Here is a 26910-nt window from a genome sequence, read left to right as displayed (position 1 = left end):
GACTTACCGAACAAAAGCGCTGGCAGGTCGATAGACACACAAACAAACACAAACATACACACAAAATTCAAGCTTTCGCAACAAACTGTTGCCTCATCAGGAAAGAGGGAAGGAGAGGGGAAGACGAAAGGAAGTGGGTTTTAAGGGAGAGGGTAAGGAGTCATTCCAATCCCGGGAGCGGAAAGACTTACCTTAGGGGGAAAAAAGGACAGGTATACACTCGCACACATGCACATATCCATATGTCTGCTTGTGTCTGTATGTGTGGATGGATATGTGCATGTGTGCGAGTGTATACCTGTCCTTTTTTCCCCCTAAGGTAAGTCTTTCCGCTCCCGGGATTGGAATGACTCCTTACCCTCTCCCTTAAAACCCACTTCCTTTCGTCTTCCCCTCTCCTTCCCTCTTTCCTGATGAGGCAACAGTTTGTTGCGAAAGCTTGAATTTTGTGTGTATGTTTGTGTTTGTTTGTGTGTCTATCGACCTGCCAGCGCTTTTGTTCGGTAAGTCACCTCATCTTTGTTTTTATATATAATTTTTCCCACGTGGAATGTTTCCTTATAAATTAACAGAAGTAGGTTCAACATTAAAATACACAATATAGGTAAGATACACTATTACGTTATAGCATTTTTAACTCTTATAAAGAAATTAGTGTTCCATTCATCCTATAACCAACAGAGATTCACTCTGTACATATTTCTCCATGTATAAGAGGCCATATAAAAAAACTTGAATCATTTATTATATGATTTCAAAAAAAGCGTTACAAAAATTATGGTATTTCTACATACAATACAGAACAAAACAGGGATATGGACAATATTTCATAGATCATCATCCCCTCCATACATCAACAATTGACAAGCACACACACTTTTCAGATAATTATAGTGACATTCCTGCATGTCTGTGAACTAGGAAAAAAAAACACATTCTTTCACAGCCATTTTCAGCCCAGTATATCAACAAATTAAAAATAAAAAGAATCCAGAGAAGGTGTAAGATGAGTGACTGCTTTCCAAAATCGACAAATGTTAGGACAAAGCATTAGCTGTTGACTAGTTGAAAAGCTGTGCAGTTGACAATTGAACAGGACACAAGTTTAGGTCCTTCCTCTGCTGGTGCTTGTCAGGAATCATGACAAACAAAAGAGCAGAAAACGCAAGGCCAAGACAGGTGCAGGTAGCTAGTACCCCTTCAAATCCAACAACATGTCCACACAAGGGTGAGACGGCGGGAGGTAGGAGAGATATTTTTCTACTACTGGATCTGCACTTACACCACCTGTATAACAGCCTTCAGTAATACTGAAGCAGAAGTGACTTATGATGGCAAAATATAAGGAACAGTGGCTGCACTTCCATTCTGTGACTAACAGTCCAGACCATTACACAAACCCTATGGAAGATTGCCTCCTTGTCACCATAACACTGGATGGTATTGCAGCTCCTGGTAATCTTTGGTCACTGCTTCCTGTGTGCTGTTTCCTCCCTGCCATGCTCTTCACTGCACTTCTGGTCACTCTGCCTATTGTTTGGACCCTCCAGTCACTGTTGTTGCAGCAAATGAGCCAGATTTGGCATTTTGTTCTGCAACTGCCATTTGTCGTCATCGGAGATACATTCCTGATGCTGCGGATGAACTATTACTCTTTGGCTCTCCTGTTCTAGTCCACTGTTAGTGGAAGGAACCTTTTTACCGGGGTCATCTTTAAGATGTTCTTGCTTACAATCACTATTATTTTTGACCAGTGTCTGAAGTACTGATTTGTTACTCAATCCTCGTTCTCCATTCGCACTCTCCAAATGCTGTCTTTCCAGGTGCTGGAAATCAATCTCTTCTTTTTTTATCTCCAGCTTCTGATCGCTATCCTCTGAATAGACCTGTTTCATCTTTTCTTCAGAAGTGAGTTTCTGTAGCAATTGCTGGCAATCACCATCCAGAAGAATTTCCTGCAGGAGACAGTTTTTATTTGATTCTCGCCTGCTGTCTGCATCCTCCAGTTTATCAGTTGCTGGAACTGCCTGATAATTTGCCGTCAGCTGCTCCACCCTGCAGTTGGATTCTTGCTGTCCTCTACCTTCCAGATGAAGACCCAACTCACGCGTCGCCTCTGCGAGTTTTATCCTTTTCTGCACGTGGGTGGCCTCGAGGTCTCCCGAAGACTGATCTCGAGCCTCTGTCGACGTCTGGCCATGCCTCTGCCTCTCAGCCAGCTCGTGGTCCGACAGTTCCTGCTGATCCCCAAAGATATGGCCACAGCACGAGCAGAGCAGCAGCCGCTGCAGCTCGACTCTGGCCATGCGCATCAGTGTGGACTCGTCGACACTGGGTGACTCACACTGAGCATAGGCGTGGTCATTGCGGATGCGCTGGTAAACACATTCATTTAGTGTGTGCAGCTCTAGCAGCACTCTCGAGCAGAAATCCTTGTGGCAGAGCTTGCAGCTGAGCCCGGACGAGTCTGCCACACTGGTGACGCTGTCGTCATCGGTAAGGGAGTCCGCAACTGTCTGGGAGTAGCCGCTGGGCCAGCCGCGCCACTCCACGCGGTCTTCGCCCGGAGAGGACTCTGTGCCAAATGGCGCCATTACTCCTCCGCCTCCACCACTTCCCTCTAGTCGCTCAGGTACGGCCCGTGTCGATTTCGCTTCCCTGTTCAGTTCACCCGCTTCAGCTACGACAGAAGTGCGTGCCCTGCAGACTTTCCAGTGATTGTGGAGCTTTCTGCGGAACTTGAAGGCCTTGCGGCAGAGAGGGCACGTGAAGAAGGTGGGTGAACGGTGTGGTGGGGTGCTATACTGGTAGGCAGCAATTGCACCGCATTTCACTTCGTGGGTACGCAGGCACTCGCGGTACTTGAAGGCCTTGTCGCAATACCGGCACATGCAGACATCCATTTCTTTGGCATTAGCAGCTGACGGTAGACACGACGGACTGTCAACATTCTTCCTCTTCCGTTCTGACTGTGACAGCCCTGGAAATATTACTTCCCGTTCGTCCGTCGATCCGCCACGTAACTGTGCGCCGTCACAGGCAGTCGATCCTAACTGCTGCTCTCGTCTTTCTGGCACAACAGACACAGCTGCACGACTGACTGTACCAGAGTCGCACGTACGGTCTGTCGCCTGGGGACAGTGACGCTCGTGCATGACACAAGAACAACGTCTGAGGAAGACTCGAGAGCAATACGAACACTTGTACCACCTTCCTGCGATAGTCATATGAAAATTGCGCGAGCAATATTCCTCGTGCAACTTCCGGCTGTGCTTGGTCTTACACCACTTGTGACAACGACTGCAACGATTGAGTGAGCCCTGCCTCTTGTCCCCAGACGCAGTGCTGCCGGAAGGACTGAAGCTCTCGTCCTTATCGTTGTCACCACTGCTGCCTGTATCACCAGGTGGTGCTGGTGCCTCCGCCACCTCCGGTGCTGATGGCTCCACCGCCTCCACAGCCGCCTCCGTAGCGTCCTGCGTGTCCGCCTCCGCAGCCACCTGCGTGTCCGCCTCCGCAGCCACCTGCGGGCCCGCCTCCGCAGCCACCTGCGGGCCCGCCTCGCCACGCTGCGGCGTCTTACGTCGGCAGTGGAACTCGTGGGTGAGCAGCGACCGCCACTTGAGGTGGCCCTTGCCGCAGTAGCGGCACTTGACAGCATCCCTCCCACCGGCCTGCAACGCAGCGTCCGCTTTCGGCCCATCCAGCCATCCGGAGGCCGCGGCGCACGAGAGTTCGTGGGAGAGGCGGTGCGACCGCGAGAGGTAGCGCGCGTGGCAGTAGCGGCACTGGTTGGCGGCCAGGTTGTGACGCGTCGGGAGGGAGCGGCGCCGGCAATAGTGCTCGTGCCCGTTGCGGCCCGCCAACGTCTTGAACCGCTTGCCACAGTAGGAGCACTGCCTCTCGCCGGCGCCCTCACAGGGAGGGCTGGGGACCGTCTGAGGCGTCGTCGTCGTCGGCCGGTAGCCGAAACGGGGGCCGCACTGGGCCTCGTGGAGGCGGCGCAACGGCACACGCGGGAAGTACCTGCGGCAGAAGCGGCACTGGTTGCAGTACTTGGGCGTCGGCGGCAGTCTGCGCAGCGCTGTGCTCTGGGACTGCGGCTCTGCGGCACCGGGCGCGACCGGCGGCAGCTCGCCGCTCTGGATCTGGCGCTCGCGGCGGAAGCAGTGGTACTCGTGGATGCCGCGGCCAGCTTTAGACAGGAAGAGCGCCGAGCAGGAGCGGCAGCGTTTGCCGGAGCCGCGGCCGCTAGCCAGCTCGGGCGCCGCGTAGCCGTGCAGAGGGCCACACTCCCTCTCATGGACGCGGCAGACGCTCGTCTTCTGGAACCACTTGGTGCAGAAGCGGCACCTGTTGGAGTACTTGCCCGGCGGCGGCGGCGGCCGCAGAGGCACCGCCGCCGCCGCATCCTCCTCCTCCTCCTCCTCCTGCTGCTGCTGCTGCTGCTGCTGGTGGTGGTCGTCTGCGCCGCTGCGGCGCGGGCAGCTGCGCTCGTGCTCCTGGCAGGTTTGCGGGTCGGGGTGCCACTTAGCGCAGTACCTGCAGATGCTGCCGCCGCCCTCCCTACTGAGATCGGAGCAGCGACCCTCCGCCCTTTCCTCCCCCTCCTGCTGCTGCTGCTGCTCGGGCGAGTTCCTTTCTGTCGAGCTGCCTGACTCCGATGCAGAGTACGTCGCTTCAGACGCGACAGACGGCGACCGCGGCGGAGTCAGCTGCAGGCAGCTACCGTTCCCCGAGACTACCTCCTCCCCCCTGCCCTTTTCCTTCTGCTGCTGCTCCGTCGCCGTGGTGCTCTCTGCCGTCCTGTCCTGTGCCACGGCCACCACCTCTATTTCCACTTCGGCATCTTCGAATTGCTCGTCGTCCACGCCCTCTACCGCCGCCTCATCGTCGTCGTCGTCAATAGGCTCTTCTTTGATGTCTATCGTCTCCGCAGGACCCTGCGCGTCCTTGTGGCTATTTGAGACGGCGCAGTGCAGAGCCGTACCCGGAAGTGCCTGCCGAACAGAAAGAAGGAATTGCTTTCATTCTTCTTCAGTAAATCGGTACACATACTGGTTAAGGATGCTGATGATGAATATAACGACGACGACTATTTCAGACATCGTGGTATTCATCGCCCCCACTCACTGCCTCAGTGCCAGGTTACAGATCCACAGCTCTGGGCTTCAATCCCCATTCAGTCCTAGAATTTTTATTCGTCACTTGCCACTTCTTCCTCTTCTGGTAATGTTCGTAAACATGAAAAACACCGTGTGGCCGCCAGTATTTTATTTCGCTAGAAGCTCGCCTTGATGCAGCTTGATACACGTGAAGTAGTATATGGTACAAAAGTGGAGTGAGGTACAAGCGACAGGTGGTACAGTACGTACAAGCCCATGGGATAGTCTGCCTAATTGTACTGAACTTACTTCTGATTGGTCGGCACGTTTGGGTGCTAGGCGCCAAAACGCCCAACTTCTCTAATTAACTATTCTATGCCTTTCATTGCATTCAACCCAGTTTTTAGTACGACAATCTCTCATGGTCACTCTATGAGTCCATCGTTTCTTTTTATTAAATTTCACTGGTTTTGAGAAACATAAGAGAAACGATATTGTAACGAAAGTGCTTCAGACACCTTCGGGTCGCTTTGGTGTGCCTGGGAGACGAAGTTCTTTGGCTGCGCTAGTCACTCTTTTCCGGGTGTTCTGGAGGGTCGGACACGTATCTCAGTACCGTGCGTTACTTAGATGTGAACACGTAATAGTCACACTGTTGCCGGTGTTCTTCTGAGCCGGACATGTGTATTATACTTTGGAAGTTGGATGGAAAAGTTACCATACAATTAAGAAAGCTATGTCGAGTGTTGTAAAAGAATGTGTAAATGTGTGAATGTTTGAATAATAATGAGAAGTGTCGCCTACCATCATTGTCAGTAGCACAGATCTTGCCCTCTGTAGATTCAGAAACTAATCTGGACAAGTGGCATCCCGCAAAAGGCACAGTCACAGGTTCGAATTGACAGCGTTCCAGCCTCCGCCGACGAAGATCCCACGACCGACGAGCTGTCTTCTGCGCTGGGGACACAACTTTGGAAGGCAACAGATTGGTGGAAAGAACGGTCAGAGACTCTTATTCAATCTCTCCAGATATCTCTAGCTTCCAGATCTGACTTCCAAAGGGATTCATAATTTATAACCGAGAAGCGCTATCCCCCACCCGTACAGCCGGCTAGGCTGAGGAAACCATGACACACCACACTGCATCGAACCGTGATTGTTATACACCGAAGAAAAAGTGACTTGCACTCGAGCATGTGAAGCGGCAATGTCGTCGTGTCACGTTTTCTGCAGCAGTAACAGCTGGGCGTTCCGTGCTGTATACATTCGCACGTTGGCCGTTAACGTGCAGTACTCCGTTTGCTGGCAGACGAGTAACAGAATACTCACTTTTCTGCTCACTTGTACAACGCAACTGACGTAACAGAGCGATATGACAACAGTGAACAGGATAGAAGCTGTGACCAGTGCTTAATTTCTAATTATAGTTGCCCACCCCAGGCATAAAAATCACAAGTTTCGATTTTTGAAAACTTGTGAAACAAACTTTTAATGAGAAATCTTCCTTTTACAAAATATTGTAAAATTCAAGCTTTTAAAACAATTTTTTATAATGAAAACAATGAAATCAAGAAATTTAATATAAACAAGTGGTACAGTGTTGTTTTGCTTCCTAGCACTGCTCGGTACATGTAGTTTGTAATCTTTGTGACTATAGCGTCATGTTGCAACTGCTGCCAGTCGCAACGTTCAAACAGTTTCATTGTAGTTGGTCGGTGAACGTGAGTGCAGTATTAAAGCATGTAGCGATGAATTACGATGAAGATTGTGAGACTCGTCGAGATCGCATAAAATTTTCACTTCCCGAAACGTTAGGAAAAACAAAAGATGATGTGACATGAGACATGGAATCACATGTCTAGTAAATGCTCTAGATATCATTTGCCTTCTATTCAGTGAGTAACTCTAAAGAACACACATTATAAGAAACTACAGAAAATGTAATGTTACACTTCATCGAGTTTGAATGCGAATGACAATCGCTCAATTACTTTTCCTCTGTGGACATTTAGCATTAATAACTCACATAACCTGTTTTTCACTCACTACAGAATACAACCAAAGTTTTACTCTTCCTGGAGCAGTGAAGCATAGTTGAATTGTGCATGCAGTAGCAGGATAAACAAGAACTAATACAGCCTTTGTCATAACTAGAAAAAAACTGTATGTTTACCAATAATATCAGTGATTGACAGACTTATAGATACTTGTGCTCTCTTACAAAAATCATACCACAGTGTTACTTCAGATAAGAAGTCACCAATATTACAATATTTTTTTAGCAGATTTGGCTCGGGAAAAGCTTAGCTTTGCCAAGCTGTATGTTATCAGATACGTATGTCACAGCGTACTAAATTTCTTGCGTAGTTTCGGTAAGAGAAATACTGCTACCCATTCAGTGTACATCCAGACATCAGGTACATGTTGAAAATTGTAGAGTGAACCTGAAGGTATACATCCTTCTCTAAGTTCGAATCATTTACAAATGAGTTCAGCTGAAGACTTGTGACGAGTTGTTTACTGTTTAAAAGCATCAGTCGCTGACTCCCGGCAAACCATGCCAGCTCTAAAAATGTGAATGAGTATTGTAACCACAAGATTAGCCTCATTTCGAGTTTGAATTTCTGGACGTGGCACTAGCGTTCTCTTGCTAAATATACGAGGAGCGTTCGATAACCAATGCAACACTTTTTTTCTCGGCCAGTTTCGGTTAAAAAAAAGAGGAATTTGTTGTGGAGAATTGTGGACCGCTTCAGCCCCAGTAGTTTCATGAAGTTCCGATAGGTGGCGGCGTCATATGTAGCTTTCAAAATGCCGTCTTTAATTGAGGTGCTTTCAAGCAGAGCTGTCTTAATTTCTTTTGGAGAAAAACCACAGCATCGCAGATATTCAAAGACGCTTGCGGAATGTCTACGAAGACCTGACTGAGAAACGCACGGTGTGTCGTTGAGCGAAGCGTCTGTCATCATCGCAACACGATCGCGCAAACCTATCCGATCTCCCACGTGCTGGTCGGCCGCTCACAGCTGACTCCTGCAATGTGTTCGTAACCACAAAAATCCCAACGAACTTCTTCTCCTTCGTGTCAACGCAAGGCCTCACCCGAGTCTGAGCACCCGACAGCAGCTCACAAAACTTCATTGGACTCTTCTTCCTAATCCATCTTAAAGCCCGGATGTTGCATCTTCGACTTCCAATTGTTTTGCCCACCGAAGGATGCGCTCCGCAGGAAACTGTACGTGGACGATGGGGGGCGATTATTGTTGCAGCAAGATGGGGGGGGGGGATTATTGTTGCAGCAAGACGTTTCCTCCGATGTCGACCAATAGTGATACTACGCGGGCATACAGGCCCTCCCAGAGAGGTGGCGAAAGGCCATCGCACTGAACGGAGATGATGTTGAAAAATTGGGTCGGCTAGACTAATTTATAACCTCAATTATCAGAACAAACTGTATAACATTTCCAGTGTTGACATGGCCGTATGGCCAAGTTCTGGACGCCAATAAATAAATAAATAAATAAATAAACCGGCGATACGTTCACTTGGAGGTCTTCTCCTGCGTAAGACGATAAAGCTGCTGGGAAAGCGATGATTAAGACACAGCGCAGTCGCACACGGTACCGCACGTGGCTTTCTGTGTATCCAAACAATGCTCCACACGTGCTGTGTTTAGCTATTGTTGAGACTGTGACGGGAAAACTGATATCCCAAAAGCCTCGCAGCAACTTGACAACACTACTCCGCAGAAACACATAAACGAAATACCTTAGAAACAGGAAAGCTTCTGGACTGGATGGTATATTTCTAGAGACCATTAAACAACTAGGAAAGAAAGTACAACAGTGGCTACTACAATTTTACAATGCAATACTGGACAGCGGAAAAATTCCTCGGCAGTTTAAAACTGCAAAAACTACTGTTTCCAAGCCAGGTAAATCTAAAGAAGATCCAGTGACCTATTGTCCAATGGCACTACTAAGCATTTGTTATAATGCTACTGGAAAGATTTCTGTGTAATCGACTACGTGCAATAATTGCTGCCACAAACCTCCTCCCCTACATCAAGCATGATCTCGTGCTAATCGAGGCTGCTGAGAGCAGGCTTCAAAGAGAAAAAAGAATCCGCAGTTGCATTTATTGACCTCACAGCATCGTAGACACCTTGTGGCTGGACAGATCAATGTATACACTAAATCAAACCGTGTCCAGCTCCAAGATCACAGAACTAACAGAAAACATGCTTAAAACCGTTCTGTCAAATTAACATTGGAGACACCGCAAATAAATCCTATACATACAGACTGGTGTCCCGTAGGGTTCCGCTTTTATTTAAATTTTACATCGGCGACAGACACCACAGATTCTGTAAAGCTTAGCTACATCGACGACTTAGCGATTGCAACTCAAAAAAACACATTCGAAGAAGGTAAACAGACACTCACTAACGAGCCAGAGAAGCTCGATCAGCATTACAAAAAGCGGAGGCTTTGCCCGAACCCTAATAAAACAAACCCAGCTCATTCCACCAAGCCAACTGACTGGAAAACAGAGAATTGAGTGTAATCTCCGGCAACAAAAAAATTACATTGTCGACACTCCACATACCTGGGTGTGGCTCTCAACAGAGCATCGACATGTAGGAGAAACCTAGAACTAACAGGACAGAAGCTAAAATCGAGAAATAGTATCTTAGGGAACCTCGTTGGTGCTAGCTGAGGATCTAATGCAAACATGTTAAGAACTACAGCTGAAGCATTAGTGTAACCAGTCGCCGAAAACGTTTTCCTGTTGGGAGAAGATGATGTCATGTCAACAAAATAGACTTCCATCTACAGGGTGACGGTTACTGAACTATAGGAAATTAAATCGTCATAACTTCTGAACGGTTTACGTTAGGGCGTTCAAACTGCACGTTTGGCCGCGGGGCAGGATGGGAAATAGTATGCGCATACGCAAGCGCCTTGTTGCTGTCGGCCATTTGCACCTGAAAATGTCGCGGTACAGAAAACCTGCATCTCTTCCCATACAAAATTCAAACCCGTCAACCATACTATTGACCACAGATGTGACAATCAGGACTAATGTGAATATGGTTTGGTTTAGCGACGAAGCCCACTTTCATTTGGATGGGTTCGTCAATAAGCAAAATTGGCGCATTTTGGGAACTGAGAATCGGCATTTCACGACCGAGAAGTCTTCCGACCCTCAACGGGTGACCGTGTGGTGTGCAATGTCCAGTCACGGAATAATCGGTGCGACATTCCTTGATGGCACAGTCACTACTGAATGGTATGTGAACGTTTTGGAGATGATTTCATCCCCATTATCCAAAGTGAGCCCGATTTCGACAAGATGAGGTTTATGCAAGACGGAGCTCGACCCTATCGAAGCAGGAGAGTGTTTGATGTCCTGGGGAGTTAACTCTGGCTCGGGGGTACCCAGAGGCCAGTGGCAAGGGCCCCGATTGCCGCCATATTCTCCGTATCTGAACACATGCGACTCCTTTTTGTGGGGCCATATTAAAAGGCAAGGTGTACAGCAATTACCCCAAAACCACTGCTGAGCTGAAAACAGCCATTCAGGAGGCCCTCGACAGCATCGATGTTCCGATACTTCAGCAGGTCATGCAGAATTTCGCTATTCATCTGCGACAGATCATCGCCAATGACGGTTGAATTAAGTGTGTGCACGCCGTTTTACGTTTTTTTTTTCCATATGGTTTAATAATCGTCACCCTGTAAATGATGAGATGAGTATCGTGACAGGACTCGTAAATCCACACCAACACCACGGCTGACAATACAAGCCAATTCTGGCCCACCAAATCTCCGAAGACGACAACAAGCAGTAACACATGAATGGATGAAACTCAAAATGATTCACAATTTAAGAGATGAATGGAGAAAACAATGGACGTCCCTCCAGGGTCATTAAGACTACTAGGCAACATAGATGCGACCATCCAACTCCCAGGTGCGAACCAACCAAGAAAAATATGGCGGCCCCTCAACCGTATCTGACCTGGCAACGCCGTGACGAAACAACGCTACAAAAGTGGGAAATTTCCGATGATGGCCAATGCGACTGCGGAACGTGGGAACACACTGTCACACATTGTCCACGACTGCCCAGTAAGAAAATTGATGGGTACCTGAAAGACTTTGTAGACGCAACACCTGCAACAATTAACCGGTTGGAGTCTTTGGATATCCAACTATGACGAAAAATGGAGCCCTCAAGTTCCTTTTATTTACTACCGGTTCTCCAGGTTTCTTTATTAGCTACACATTTGTATATATCGATCAACAGATGTATCTGCTTGTACTGATCCGTACCATTTTATCTTATATCGACTTCACCGTATGTACTTTTAAAATATAATTCAAGCCACACAATAAATAAATAAATAAATAATCGTACAGGAATTTCATGAACATTATTATAACGAAAGGAGACTTTTCGGTGACAGAATCCCTGATGTTCTTGATGCTGACAACGTTTCGTTAATGATGAGCGATGTCGCTCTGTTTTACTTGCGCGGTTTTGTAAATAAGAAAAACTGCTGCTATTGTGCAGCAAACACCCAAAACGTATTGCATCATAAATCACTAAGGCGTCCCTGCGTGTGGAGTTTGCGAAGTGGGTATCGTTGGACATAATAATAATAATAATAATAATAATAATAATAAACGGCAGAAATGTGGTTCCAACAACATGGGAGCCACAGTTCACACCGCTAATTCATCCAGGGCAGTTAGTTGTTCAAGAAACGATTGCTCAACACTTGCTCTCACGTTTCGGCTATCTCCACTGTGCTGCACGCTCGTCAAACATGTCGGTTTGGGACTTCGTCTTACTGGGTCATTTAAAATGTAAAATTTACTGCCGCAAACCTTGTTGTCACCGATCTGAATGTTGCAATACGACACGAACTTACTCTTGTGTCACAGGACACTTTGACAAACAGGTATGCTAAAAAGGGACTTTTAATGTGCGTGCACGAAAAAGGGCGCCTGGTTTCCCATGTTATCTTTAAAAAACTGGAATTCTTAAATTGGGTAACTGACAGATTGTACTGGTGTAAATACTTCTGACATGCGATCAAAATAAATCTAATCACAGTAGTTTGAAATTAAGGCATTCTTTTTGCGCCACGCTCTACAAACTAGTTGCACCCCGAAAGCCTACTTACTAAGAGTGGCGAGCACCAACCAGGGGTAAGTGAAACGGAAGTACTAAGGAAATCGGCAACTTCAAATTGAGAGAGCTGAACTAATGGAGTAAATTACCACAGGAGTAAATTTTTCATTTACTCGCGAAGTTAATTTATTAACTCCATAACTGGTAGAGGGCACCACCAAAGAGAGTTATAGGCCCTTTGCTGTTCCTTATCTATATAAACGATTTGGGAGACAATCTGAGGAGCCGTCTTAGGTTGTTAGCAGATGACGCTGTCGTTTATTGACGAATAAAGTCATCAGAAGATCAAAATAAATTGCAAAACGATTTAGGAAAGATATCTGAATGATGCGAAAATTGGCAGTTGGGTGCTAAAAGGAATTCGTTGAACTTCGGTTACACGATAAATCAGTCCAATCTAAAGGCAGTAAATTCAACTAAATACCTAAGAATTACAATTACGAACAACTTGAATTGGAAGGAACACACAGAAAATGTTGTGGGGAAGGCCAAGCAAAGACTGCGTTTCATTGGAAGGACACTTACAAAATGTAACAGATCTAATAAGGAGACTTGTCCGTCCTCTTTTAGAATACTGCTGCGCGGTGTGGGACCCTTACCACATAGGACTGACGGAGTACATCGAAAAAGTTCAAAGAAGGGCAGCACGTTTTGTATTATCGCGAAATATGGGAGAGAGTGTTACTGAAATGATTCAGGATTTGGGCTGGACTCCATTAAAAGAAAGGAGTTTTCGTTGCGACAGAATCTTCTTACGAAATTCCAACCACCAACTTTCTCCCCCGAATGCGAAAATATTTTGTTGACGCCGACCCACATAGGGAGAAACGATCACCACGATAAAATAAGGGAAATCAGAGCTCGTACGGAATGATATAGGTGTTCGTTCCTTCCGCGTGCTTTATGCTTTACGAGACTGGAATAATAGAGAACTGTGAAGGTGGTTTGACAAATCTTCTGCCAGGAAGTTAAATGTGATTTACAGAGTATCCATGTAGATGTAGAAGGCCACGACGTCAGTAATTTAGGAATTCGTTTCCAAGTGTTAAATATCGAATTCTCTGGATTATATGTATGGAGATGGTGGAAGAGGTAGACATCCCAAGAATGAGGGTTTCAATGGGGAGAAGAGATCCATTTGCGATGTATCGCGAGACTGGTTTCAAGGTGCAGTTTGAGCTTCGTAAAGAATCTTTTCGGCAGCGTAATTTGTAACCGTCGTTTGTCTCCTAGTCTGGAACTTCTTTGTGCACCGCGAATCTTTCCCACTGGTACTTTAACGATCGTAGCACAGGATCTAATGTTCATCGTACTACTTCCATAAGAGCTTTTAACGGTATGATAAACAGATTAATTGGCTTAAAGCCACCATATATTGAAAGGTGGCTACACTGAGCCACTGCGCCAGAGATTGCGTCAAAGAGTATTATTAAGCCGCCTCCACAGTGCTTGTCGAGAGCTCGTAATAGTCAGTGCGTGGGCAGAGCTCGTAGTAGTCAGTGCCGGTTAAGAACTCGTAGAGGACAGTGCTTGGAGAGAACTCGTTGAAGTCAGTGCTTGTTGAGAGCTCGTTGTGGTCAGTTCGTGCCGAGATGTGCTAGTGGGCACTGCTTGTCGTGAAGTCGGAGTGAGATGTGGTAGTAAGGAGTGTTTGTTCCATGTTTTATGCAGTTATTTGATGGGAGAGATAGCAGATGTTATTCTAATGGAAATACTGTAACGATCAGAGTGCTTTTCGTCAATATATATGAAGGTAAAATATTGCATGTTTTTTCATTAATTCCATGTTTTAAATAATGAGTCATTACAGGTTCAGTCAACAAAGCATCTGGCGTGTGTTCTTGTATTAGAGTTTAATTCTGCTTTCCTTACGCAATTGTAGTATTTGTAATTTTTTTTATCACGTCAGTATAATTGGTATTTAAAATTCTTGTCTTGTTGAAGAAGAACCGTGCCAGATGTGCGTTGAGTCACACTCCCACACACAGAACAGTTACTCTTGTGCTTATTGGTTTCATAGGTTTTACAGTTGCTGGGGACTTAATTAATTAACTGTGTTTATGAAAATTTTCATTTCATTCTTTGTTGTTGTTCTTTGCAGTCAGATAGCGTAATAATACTAGTCAGGGCCCACCGTTTACGAGACTTGCGTAGTCGGACATACAGCTATTAAAAAGTATTTTCAATCATATTTAATTAAGCCCCCATGCAATATATTAAGGAACGAAAGGAATTTATCGAATTGATGGATTCCCGAATGTCACAGTGGCCATCGATTGTATACATATACTTCGGTTTTCTGGAGCACAACTATGCAGAAATCTCAAGAATTTCTTTTCTATTACCACACAAGTTATCTGTGAAGCCAATATGAAGATTTTGAACGTGGTAAGCCGCTGGCAGGATTCCAGGCATAATGCATTTAGGACAACAGTAGAGTTGCTACAGAATTTGATAATGGACAACATGATGGGTTACTTGTTGAACAGAGTGGATATGCTCTCTCCAAACATCTGATGATTCTTGTGTTTCGACCCCACACAGGACCTGAAGGGAGCTACAACAGACCCCACATTGCTACCAGTGTCAGTGTTTGGAAGAAACGTTTCCAAATTCTCATAAAACAATGCGATATAAACAAAATACTGTGAAATGTTATTGTGGCTGATGCATTTCTGCACAACTTTGGAACAGAAGTTGTAGACGTGTTTCACCCTGATGTGGAGGTGAATGATAGCGATCAGTATCCATTTCAGCCAGAAACAAATGCTGTCAAGTCTATTATACTTTTATTTTAATTATAATTGTACTTAATTTGCTATTAAAATAATACGTGTAAGGAATAAAATAAACAAAATAAAGTAATAAGTGTAAAGAATAACAGGGTAAAGAATTTTCCTTCTTAAATGAATGGGCAAGACACTGGATGTTCACTACTGGAGAGAAATGTGACCCACTTTATTTATGTATAATCTTATACTAATGTTTCTCCCTGTCTTTTTGCTTTTTTTATATGTTTTTGGAAATTTCATATTCATTTACAGAAACCTGAATTTCTCGAGGACATTGCCTGAAGAACTGGAACCGGAAGTCTGCTCCTTTTCGTTCTTGAACTTATTCGTAACTTCCATTTCAAGTTTATATTCTTCTTCCATGATTTCTCTTTGTCATTATATTCTTCTCGTATTAAACGCATTTGTAACAAATGAAACTTGTCTGCTCTTTACAACAACTACCTGCTCTTCACTACAACCGCATGATCTCCGCCGTTTCTCACGGGCGCATCTTCTGATAAGCTCACACCAGAGAATGCAAGCCGAGGGTCATGACTATGGGATAACGTTTCACCTTCAGCAGTCGCACTGCCATCTTCAGAGAAGTTATCACTGATGTCGCTTGAAACGACCACATTATCTTCAGTTGTTTCACGGTAGTTTTACTCCAGTTATTGCCTCGGAAACTTTTGGGATCACGACAACCATTTGGCTTACATTGTCTATCTTCGTCTGAGCTACTCCACAGCAGATTTGGAACTGTTGTCGATTACATTTAGCTTTCATTCTCTTTGCTTTCGCTTTCATGTGTTTGAAAATTACTTTAAGCTGTTCTTGAGATTTTTGTGTGCGTGCTTTAGTTTTGTATTCAACGTGTATTTTTTCCCAAACATAATCTTTACCTCTTTTGACGACGTACCTTTTTCATTCAATAGTAGTTACCTACTCTCATTATTTCAGCAAACCGTTCTGGTATGTTTTTTCGAATCTTTCATAATACTGAAATTGTCCTTGGTTACCTTCATGTTGCTGTCAGCTCGCATCTCAAGCTGCACACGAACTGTATATGGCGCCACTCAAATTAACGCGATTCAGGCACCTATGATGGACAGTGGTACCTGTAGACGGCGCGGTTAAAGGTTGAACAATTGGTTCATCACTTGTACAAATTACACTAACACGGTAGATTATTACTGTCAGAAGGTGTGCATTAATGTCTGCCGACACTCTATAGTTTCCAAGAGAAAACGCAATGCACGTGCCAACAGTGTGCAAAAATGTCTTACTTCTTTAGAAAAATGGGGTGTTGCAACTAGAAAGGTAAACAGAAATTGAGCTCTACAACAGTTAATGAAAGTAATTTCCTAAAGTAGTCACGACTAAAGGAGAAAGAGTTACTACTACAAGAGTAATTTATACTAGGTTGGTGCTCGCCACTCGAAGCATCAACATATGTTCAGTGAAGAATCTAGAGATGTTCTTCAGCCAGCTGCATGTCGCTCCGGTAGGGATCTCCAAGACTAGGCTGGACCGGACTGAACTGGACTAGCGAGCGCACAGAAGCTTTTAAACAGTCATTATTGCTGCTGCATGCAGTTCATAGAGGTTTGCACAGTAATACATACGGTGATTACGACCACCTGTTTAGTTGCTCGATGGTCGTACTCGTAACAATACAACTGCGATGCTGTGTGGTAGGGATTCAACGAAGTCTTGGTACGTGCCATCAGATATCTACACGCAGGTCGCGCAATTCCCTTAAATTAAAATTACGGGGCGATGGTTTGTGGACGTTTAGCTGATTGCGACAGCATGTTCCATGTCTGAGGTTAGTGTTATTTTGTAGGGAAACACATCAAGCTTTTTTACCTTAAAGATGTTGTGTGTGGCTTCCGTGGGTTGTCCTGCACAAATCTCATCGGAAGTCAATTTCTTCCCAAACTCGCTGTAGCACTGCAGGTTAACATGCTCAGTGGCGGCATAAACTCTTGCTCGAAGTTCAGATAGACAAGCCGTCACAGGAGGTACAAATACAATATAAAAAAAGAGAGAGAGAGAGAGAGAGAGAGAGAGAGAGAGAGAGAGAGAGAGTGGTGTCCGGTCCCAGGAACGTGAGGGCCATGCAATTGGCACATCACGGCCAATCAATTGACCTGGAAGCGGTCAGCCAGGTAGTGGGATAGTGCACCATCTTGCATGAAGTAAACATTTCGTTCTTGGTCATCCTCATCGATCTGTGGTATCAAAAATTATTGTAACATATCCAGGTACACTATCCCATTGATGGTTCTCTTATAAGTGAAAAGTCGGCTCGTAAGAAAATATGATTTTGTCCACGAAATGTTCATCCTCATGTAATCGATTTAACATTTTCGCAAATAAGTTCTTGAGAGCAATTTTATCAGTATCTTATTGCTTGTACAATCGTCAATCTGTACGGTTTCAAATGCAAACGGTTTCTCAAGAAAAGTCAAAACAGTCGCATGTGAGATACAGAGTGCGTTCCATAAGTAATGCGACCAATTTTTTTTCTGACGCAACGGTACACCACAGCGGGTTGTAACCGGCTGGGCTAAGTGGAGGGGGGTGTTAGCTTCAAAACGCTCTTCGTCTCATTCGGCTGCGAGCTGCTGTAGAGTCAGGACGTGAGTTTCCGTCAATCCCGTTTTGAGTTTATGTAACACGGCACAATGGATCATTCTGTAGAGCAACGGTACGCTATCAAATTTTGCGTTAAACTTCGGCTGTCCGCCACCGAAACGTTTCCATTATTTCAGCATGCCCTTGGGACTGATTGCTTGTCCAAATCACAAGTTTTCCGATGGCACAAGTCGTTCATGGAGGGCCGAGAGATCACCGACGAACCTCGCAGTGGACGGCCATCAACCGCACGAGTCGACGAAAATGTGACGCGTGTGCGCGATTGTTTGAACTCTGACAGACGGCTGAGCGTTCAATTGATAGCACAAACTCTAGACATGTCAAAAACAACCGTTTTTCGCATTTTGACCAAAGACTTGAACATGAGAAAAGTGTATGCCAAACTAGTCTCAAAAGAGTTGACTAACGAACACAAGCACATGCGCTGACTTTTTTTGTTTCCTCGGTTAAAAGAAGTCATGAATGAATAATATTTGGACACGACTGAAAGCATCCAGGCGCATGTTACATCAGCTCTGAAGGACATTCCGGAAAATGTATTCCAGGATGCCTTCCAGGCATGGAAACACCGCCTCCAGAAGTGTATCGGCGCAAGAGGGTGCTATTTTGAAAATTTTTGATTATTTGTACAAATATATTCGATAAATGATTTTTTATGAATTTGGTCGCATTACTTACGGAACGCACCTTGTATACAGTTCGCGAAATGCACGTCGGATCGATTTCGTAGGGCTGTTGACAAAAGTTGTCTCACTCGCTCAACGACATCGTCAGATGTGCTTGGACGATCTGACGATTTCCCATGTCTTACCGAGAACCCTATTTCTACAAAACATTTATGCCACTCAGAAACTGTAGGCCTGCTAGGACGATCCTTAGCGTACTTCGAACGGAAATTACGCTCAACTGTTGTCGCCGACTTCGATTCTTCAAGCCAAAATGCACAGCTAGCACGCTCGGTCCAGTGAAGGCAGCCATCTTTCATGCAACTGCCGCTAGCGCTCCTTACGGTGCGATTCAGCACTAGCGAACTACGCGAGACAAAACTTGGATGTATTTCCCTACAAATTGACACTACAGTCACCTCTGTAGGTACTGTGAATTAATTTATACGAATTTACAAAGTTGTAAAATCCTTTTTGAAAACACCCTGTATATCAGGGACCCAGGTGGTAGGTGGCGTTCGTTGGGAGTGTGGATCGCCCTTGAGGCGTGCCAAGATAGTCCGCGCAGTTGCGATAACGCTGTGCCCCGGATGGCAGAGTGGTTAATGCGCCTGCTTATTAAGCAGGAGATCCCGGGTTTGAATCCCGGTCCGGTACACATTTTCCCTCTTAGCTGCTGAATGCGCGTAATGTCCTGCTGCAGCTGACAGCAGTGATCCCCTTCAATTTATACATAAATAAATATTCAAGTAGCTGACAGCTGTCGTGGTGCCTTCGACTACCATCACAGATCCCATTAAATTCCAAGTCAAAGGCCTCGCCGGCGTGAGTCCTTGGGGTTAGAACACTCGCGCGGAGCCCGGGCGTAGAAGTCCAGCAGCTACTCGTGCGAGGTGGCCGCCGCTCGCGCACCAGCAGGACAGGGAGTATACGAGGACAAGGAAAAATATTCCAGGTTTTTTTCCGGATTTCCCGGTTAAAGATACACTTTCTCTCGGGTGAAAACACACTTTTTCCGTGTTAAGTGATAGCATATTTTCCCTCGGAACTGCAAAACTTATAAATCCTTTGACTGGTTATGGTTTTATACACGGGCGTAGAATTTCCCGGCACTTTAGAATACGAAGCTCAGGGAAAAAGACAGGTTTTGGAAATATCTTTGATGTACGTACTTTCATATTACGAAAGTATACATCGGAATTTCACCAAAGACCGCATGTTACTTTCCGAATCATTGAGATCGAGATTTCGATGCGCTTTTGTAAGCCAGTCATAGCCCTTGTCACGTGATCTTGCCAGCCGATGACGGCGGATACTCAGAGCATAGGACACGTGATGTAGTCAGCCAACAGCAACATCATTGTTAAGTAGCACGAACACACAAACAGGGAAAGTTAAGGGTTTAAATTAATATACATAGTGTTGCTACAAGAAAAGCAACGCTTTCACATATAATATTGGTCTCAAGTTGCAAGAGAAGCTAAGCTTTCGCATATACTGTTGATCTTTATGCGCGTGTTACACTTTAAGATATATCACACAAATGTGCAAGTAAAATTTTTAATAATGACATAAATGTCTGATATTCAGGGTTTGAAATTCCTCTAAATGGCTCGTCATCGAATAATCAAACGCTCTGTGATTTAAGAAATTCATGGTACATTCTCGCACACAGTTCACCTTACGTAAAAGGATATTTACTTTGAAAGTAACGCTTTCTGAACCACCATTCGCAATATTTTCCCGCGACCTGTAAGAAATATGTTCGTTTCAGCAGTTGCCGGAGCGCTGATAACAGGCGACACCGCGCTTGCGCAGCTACCATGACGTAGGAAGCCCGTATGTACGTACGTGTAAAACATTGAAATATCATACATTATGACATAAAATAAACAAATCAGAGGATACTCTAAGGGCATTGGAATTTCGTGAACCATACTAAAATGTGCACATTCGTATGTCCACATTCCCAATGAAGTAGACCTGGACCTGATATTAAGATTTTCAGTATTGTTTCCGGGATTTTCTTGGAGCATCCGTACTGTATTATATCATGTTTAGTTCTTTATTATGGCATAATGCCATACGTGCTAGGAGAAGAAAACGTGCACTTGAAATGCAGCAAACAGTTTAAACTAGCCAATACTGTGGAATTAAACATTTCGTTTCAAATACATTGACTGCCTCTGCGGAGAAAAGTTTAATGAAAGTCAAATTTCTTTAGCAAACAGAAAACAATAACTTTATTGTTCTACAAGGCGATCAGAAAGGTGGAAATAAAATAAAATCTGAAATTAATAACATATTTTGGCCTTCCGTAATTATGTGAATATATTTTAATTCACTTGATAGCTCCCGGCCACAGATATCCGTTTTGTCTTCATTTGACGTGAGAGTAAACGAAGGGGAAACTGCAAAATCACTAAATGTAAACACGGGTCATGTAGAGACTACCCACTAAAGCTCAGACTGCTCTGCGCATCAGCCCCGGATCTACGATATTTGCGAACCGGATCCACAACACAAAAAATCGAATTTTCAAAAATATATTCATCTTGTAGCGCACATCTTCCTGAAAAGTCTGAAACATAAAACATACGTTTCGAGGAAATGTAAGACATGTTTGGTCTGAAGTGTGCCAAAGCGCAGTACCACGCCTCTTCATACAGCATTCTTCTATAGCACGTCACTGTATTTCGCTCTGTGGAATTGAAACGTGTATATTTTGTAACGGATGCCATCAAATCTACACTGGGCAGTGAAAATTGAAATGTCCTGTGGTGCCTCTCCTGCTCCCAGTTGGCCTGTTTGACAGCCTGGCCCTCTTTCAAAAAATCTCGTAATTAATAACCAATGCGATTATTTGTAATCGGGAGAACAATACCTCTTCAGAAAATTTGCGCTCTTTATTGTCTATTAGCTAATAACTTGCTGTTTTGTATCAGATTAAATTAAATACAGGATACATAAAACCAATGAAGGCAAGAGACAAGCAAGAACGTACACATTTCTTCAATCCTTAGCTCCTAGAATTTTTTTATCTCTAATCTTGCCACAGCTTTACACGGAGTGCTTTCCTTTCCGCGAAAGAATCTATTACCTCATCAAAGTTTGTCAAATGTTTTGCTACATTAAAATTCGAAATGTCGTTATCTAATACTGAAAAAGCTGTTAATACAAATAATACCGAAGACGGGTGTGGGTTCTCGATCTGATTACGTATATTTTGTCACTGCTAGATAAAATAGGCCTTTCTAATACTGCAGCAATTTTGTAACACATACCAAATAAACGTGACTGTTTTGGCACAAATGGCCATTTTTATAACACGACAGAATATAATTCACGAAGTACCAATATCAAATGCCTATTAGGCCTACTAAAAGCAAAAAGCTTTATGTTAGGAAATAGTTTCACATTTCATTCATATGCACCAGTTACTCAAGCATGAGATCTAAAAGTAGTATTACGAAATTATTATACAAATTTGGAATCATCTTATTCTTCCATAATTTGTGTGATGTCCTAGTTTCTTCTCCTTCCTCGTTCTAACAAACTATCTTATCACGAATTCTGTAGCTGTAGCTATTCCTGCCATTGTCAAAATTTGTTCGCCGATTGTTATCCCACGATTATTCTCCGGTTAGCCGTTACTACGTGTTCGTACAACACGTTTTCCACTTTACGTCCAGAATAGAACTTAAGCAGCTGCTAGCCGTGGACTGTACAACTGGTTCTTACTAGTGTTGCGATCTGGCCAAACACTTTGTCAAAATATCATTTTATTGGATACACCGACAAGATAATATGTAATCTTTCTCACCTGTTATTCCTGTCAGTCGTTTATTTCCATTCTGGTAGTCTACAACGCTGATCATTCGCAAACCCAGTCAACCTCATTATCAGAAAGCGATTGGCATTCATCCGTTCGGCTTTACTCCGCTCAGCTCGTACAGCCACGTCACCTTTCGTCTGCAGGAAAGCTTATTTCTAGGCACGAATAGTCTCCCTAAAGCCTTTGACACATTTTGCTGTTGGCAGACTCTTGCATGAGCACTGTGTGTCGTCGTTGTATACGGCGCCTTTCCTTTCCAATTTAAGTTATTTTCGCTTTTTCTCTTCTCTCGTTTATGTTTCATTGTTGAAATATTGTTCTGCAGTACCAGGATACAGTAACATCCTTTGGTAGAGTATCGGTTCTTACCAATCAAAATTTAAAAAAAAAGTAACTGAAAACTAAAACAATGAAAAATTCCCGGAATGGGTCTTTCCTGGATCTCCGGGATCGTATACACCCTGAGAGAGCAACCGTGTATCGCTTCAGGGTGGCTCATTAACGCGTTTCGTGGCGAATGTATTTTTAAGACTGTTGTATTAATCAGAAATCGCAGTAAAATTCAACATAATGAGAAATGGCAATGAAATTAAACATCTCTTTTAGTACTTGTATGGTGCAATGAACGGGGGGAGTGGCAGCAGAGTAAGCAGTAAGGTATTTCTTACGACTATTGCAGCCTTACGACGACGGCTGTTTTAGGACGAAATTTAAATTGAAAACATTACCACTTTCATCAAACGTTAACCATAAAAACACAGAATGTCAATTATTTTGCTTATTTTACTTTTCACTACAGGATCCGATGGTACTGTTACCGACGACTGTGCCGCTAAAGCGGAGTTATTGAACGCAGTTTTCCGAAATTCCTTCACCAGGGAAGACGAATGGAATTTTCCAGAATTTGAAACACGAACAGCTGCTAGCATGAGTTTCTTACAAGTAGATACCTTAGGGGTTGCGAAGCAACTCAAATCGCTTGATACGGGCAAGTCTTCAGGTCCAGATTGTATACCGATTAGGTTCCTTTCAGATTACGCTGATACAATAGCTCTCTACTTAGCAATCATATACAACCGCTCGCTCCTCGATAGATCTGTACCTGCAGATTGGAAAATTGCGCAGGTCGCACAAGTGTTTAAGAAGGGTAGTAGGAGTAATCCATCGAACTACAGACCTATATCATTGACGTCGGTTTGCAGTAGGGTCTTGGAGCATATACTGTAATCACCTCGAAGGGAACGATCTACTGATACGTAATCAGCATGGTTTCAGAAAACATCGTTCTTGTGCAACGCAGCTAGCTCTTTATTCGCACGAAGTAATGGCCGCTATCGACAGGGGATCTCACGTTGATTCCGTATTTCTGGATTTCCGGAAAGCTTTTGACACCGTTCCTCACAAGCGACTACTAATCAAGCTGCGGGCCTATGTGGTATCGTCTCAGTTGTGCGACTGGATTCGTGATTTCCTGTCAAGAAGGTCGCAGTTCGTAGTAATAGACGGCAAATCATCGAGTAAAACTGAAGTGATATCAGGTGTTCCCCAGGGAAGCGTCCTGGGACCTCTGCTGTTCCTGATCTATATAAATGACCTAGGTGACAATCTGAGCAGTTCTCTTAGGTTGTTCGCAGATGATGCTGTAATTTATCGTCTAGTAAGGTCAACCGAAGACCAGTATCAGTTGCAAAGCGATTTAGAAAAGATTGCTGTATCGTGCGGCAGGTGGCAGTTGACGCTAAATAACGAAAAGTGTGAGGTGATCCACATGAGTTCCAAAAGAAATCCGTTGGAATTCGATTACTCGATAAATGGTACAATTCTCAAGGCTGTCAATTCAACTAAGTACCTGGGTGTTAAAATTACGAACAACTTCAGTTAGAAAGACCACATAGACAATATTGTGGGGAAGGCGAGCCAAAGGTTGCGTTTCATTGGCAGGACACTTAGAAGATGCAACAAGTCTACTAAAGAGACAGCTTGCACTACACTCGTTCGTCCTCTGTTAGAATATTGCTGCACGGTGTGGGATCCTTACCAGGTGGGATTGACGGAGGACATCGAAAGGGTGCAAAAAAAAGGGCAACTCGTTTTGTATTATCACGTAATAGGGGAGAGAGTGTGGCAGATATGATACGCGAGTTGGGATGGAAGTCATTAAAGCAAAGACGTTTTTCGTCGCGGCGAGATCTATTTACGAAATTTCAGTCACCAACTTTCTCTTCCGAATGCGAAAATATTTTGTTGAGCCCAACCTACATAGGTAGGAATGGTCATCAAAATAAAATAAGAGAAATCAGAGCTCGAACAGTAAGGTTTAGGTGTTCGTTCTTCCCGCGCGCTGTACGTGAGTGGAATGGTAGAGAGATAGTATGATTGTGGTTCGATGAACCCTCTGCCAAGCACTTAAATGTGAATTGCAGAGTAGTCATGAAGATGTAGATCAACGTCTGGTATAATTGTTTTGAGTAATATTAATTCGAAGCCACACTGTTACGTCTGCCAGTGAGCTTCTGTGGGCGGATTCCGTTCTCTTCATTACGCAAAAACGCATCATTTACATATAAGTCTAAATATCTACATAACCTTAACTGCAGACTTCTAAGATCGTGAAAATTTACACTGAGGAAACAGGAGTAGACGAGATCAATTTTGCTATGAAACTAAAATCACCCAAACGTCACACTGCAGATGTATAAGTAAATGTAGCCGAGTTTCTGCACTGCCAGCATAACCCGAAAACCACTGAAAGTGCGCTACCCTCTGCAAGCTGAAAAGCAGTTATGGTAACCTGGATCTAACTGCAGATTCATTCGTTGAGTGTTCCTCCACAAAAAACAAAAATGTTTTTTTGTAGTGAAAATGATGGGAAAATTATTGAGATCTTCATTTCTCCTCTCCCGTATGATGAATACTTTTTTCAGTCATGTCGCTTAAAAGTTTTTTTTCCTTCTTTATTTTTCGCATCAGCTTCTCCCTGTTCGACTTCCAACTGTGCGTAATCCTTTGTATGGAGCTATTGTAATGTTGTTGTACACTGAATTTTTTTAGTTGTGTTCAAAGTTTTGAAGCACATTAATACAACGCTAGGCATATCAAGATTTCATTACATACAACAAACATGTAGAGTAGGCATCCCGCACTAATACATTGATGTTGATGTGACTGCGTTGAAGTTTCTAACCCGACCATTATGCTCATTTTCATCCGTTTTAAAACAGCTTAACACTATTTTTAGGGGACACTACACCCTAAAACTTCAATTTTTTTCCAAAAGAAATTTGATGACTACTATCCACCTTTTGAGTGTTTAGTCGTAGATCCCAAAACGATTTGGCTGTATTTCAATTACAGGTATGTCCAAGACATGTTTGAAATACGGACTGCATAAGGAGCTGTGGCACACCGAGACATGCCAAAGATAATTTTTGATTTTTATCTCGATCAAACAGAACCAGCTTAAGACCAAACTTGGCATAAACTCAAATTGGGAAAAACAAGTTGCAAGATTTCCAGGTAAACTGAATAGAAAGAAGTGGCAGTCAGTCGTTAGAAATCAGTTCATTTGCCTGTTGACTGTGTAAATATAAATTTAAGGAATAGAATGAAGTCCTGTTCAGTACAATCAACAATCTCCAAGGAAATAGGCATTGGCTTACGATCAGACATCCCTACCTCTCTCTGTGCCTCCTCAACAAGACTGTGAGTAGACTTTTATTCAGAAAATTCAAGAAAATGGCTACCTTGATCTTGAAATTACAAGAAGCAGCCTCATATAAGCAAGAAGAGAAAACGTTATGGTGCTGGTGAATGTTAATGGATATGTGTCATTCATTTTTGATAAAATATTAAAATTCAGTTTACCGTAAGTTTGTTGTTATACGCTCAGTGCGAATTTTTATTTAGCACAAATATTAACCAATCTGAACGAAATTTTTGCAGGAAGTAGTCTTGATGTGTTTGCGTACTTCTATGCATTAATATTATCGAAAATGTAATTTGTTCATTTTATCATCACATTTATATACCGGTAATTAAAGAAAATTTAGGCTGAAATTAGCAATAAACACTCAAAACAAAATTATTAATATTTCTCATAAAATGAATGCACAGAACCGCTGAAATATGTCTTGAGAATGCACCTACAAAACCTGTCACGTGAAAATTCTGCTGTGAGTATCAAAAGTTGGTTTTCCGGAATACGATTAACATCATATCAAAAATTCAATAGTCGAAAACCAATGACTTCTAAACTTCGGTATTTTTACACAGTGGACACGATTTTAAGAGCTGGTTACTATCGGAAAGGTAGAAGAGAATTTAAATTTTTGTGTGGAATTTCCCCTGAAGCACTGCGCCGTATATACGTATGTACGCCGAACCTAGTTGTGGTCACTGCTCTACTTCTCCCGCGCTACCAGTCGGCCGTACTGAGCCACTCAACGACACCTGACCGCCCCATTTTACCGCGAGTGCTCACAAAACAGGCGACGAGCGAATGTGACCGCTATTGTTCGCCAAGCCGCATCCGCAACAGGCCTGCTGTAGTCTACGTGTTCAAAAATGGTTCAAATGGCTCTGACCACTATGGGACTTGACTTCTGAGGTCATCAGTCCCCTAGAACTTAGAACTACTTAAACCTAACTAACCTAGGGACAACACGAAC

At 43.9% G+C, this 26910-nt stretch overlaps 1 protein-coding gene and 1 non-coding gene across 3 annotated transcripts in view; one reads left to right on the top strand and one right to left on the bottom strand.

Annotated features, from left to right (window-relative positions):
* Positions 1–723: 723 nt before the first annotated feature.
* The window catches only part of LOC124776754, a 73987-nt gene continuing 47800 nt past the window's right edge, over positions 724–26910 (bottom strand). For both annotated transcript variants that reach the window (XM_047251882.1, XM_047251883.1), the window contains exon 3: positions 724–5000. In XM_047251882.1, the coding sequence (XP_047107838.1) occupies positions 1551–5000 (3450 nt within the window). In that variant the 3' untranslated portion in view covers positions 724–1550. The remainder of the gene's footprint in view (positions 5001–26910) is intronic.
* Positions 18991–19065, top strand: Trnan-auu. The gene has a single exon. It is a non-coding gene; the product is annotated as a tRNA-Asn (tRNA).

The sequence above is a fragment of the Schistocerca piceifrons genome, chromosome 2 (assembly GCF_021461385.2).
Source record: "Schistocerca piceifrons isolate TAMUIC-IGC-003096 chromosome 2, iqSchPice1.1, whole genome shotgun sequence".
NCBI lineage: Eukaryota > Metazoa > Arthropoda > Insecta > Orthoptera > Acrididae > Schistocerca > Schistocerca piceifrons.
The sequence above is the reverse complement of the archived record's forward strand: the minus strand, read 5'-3'. Positions and strand labels throughout refer to the sequence as shown.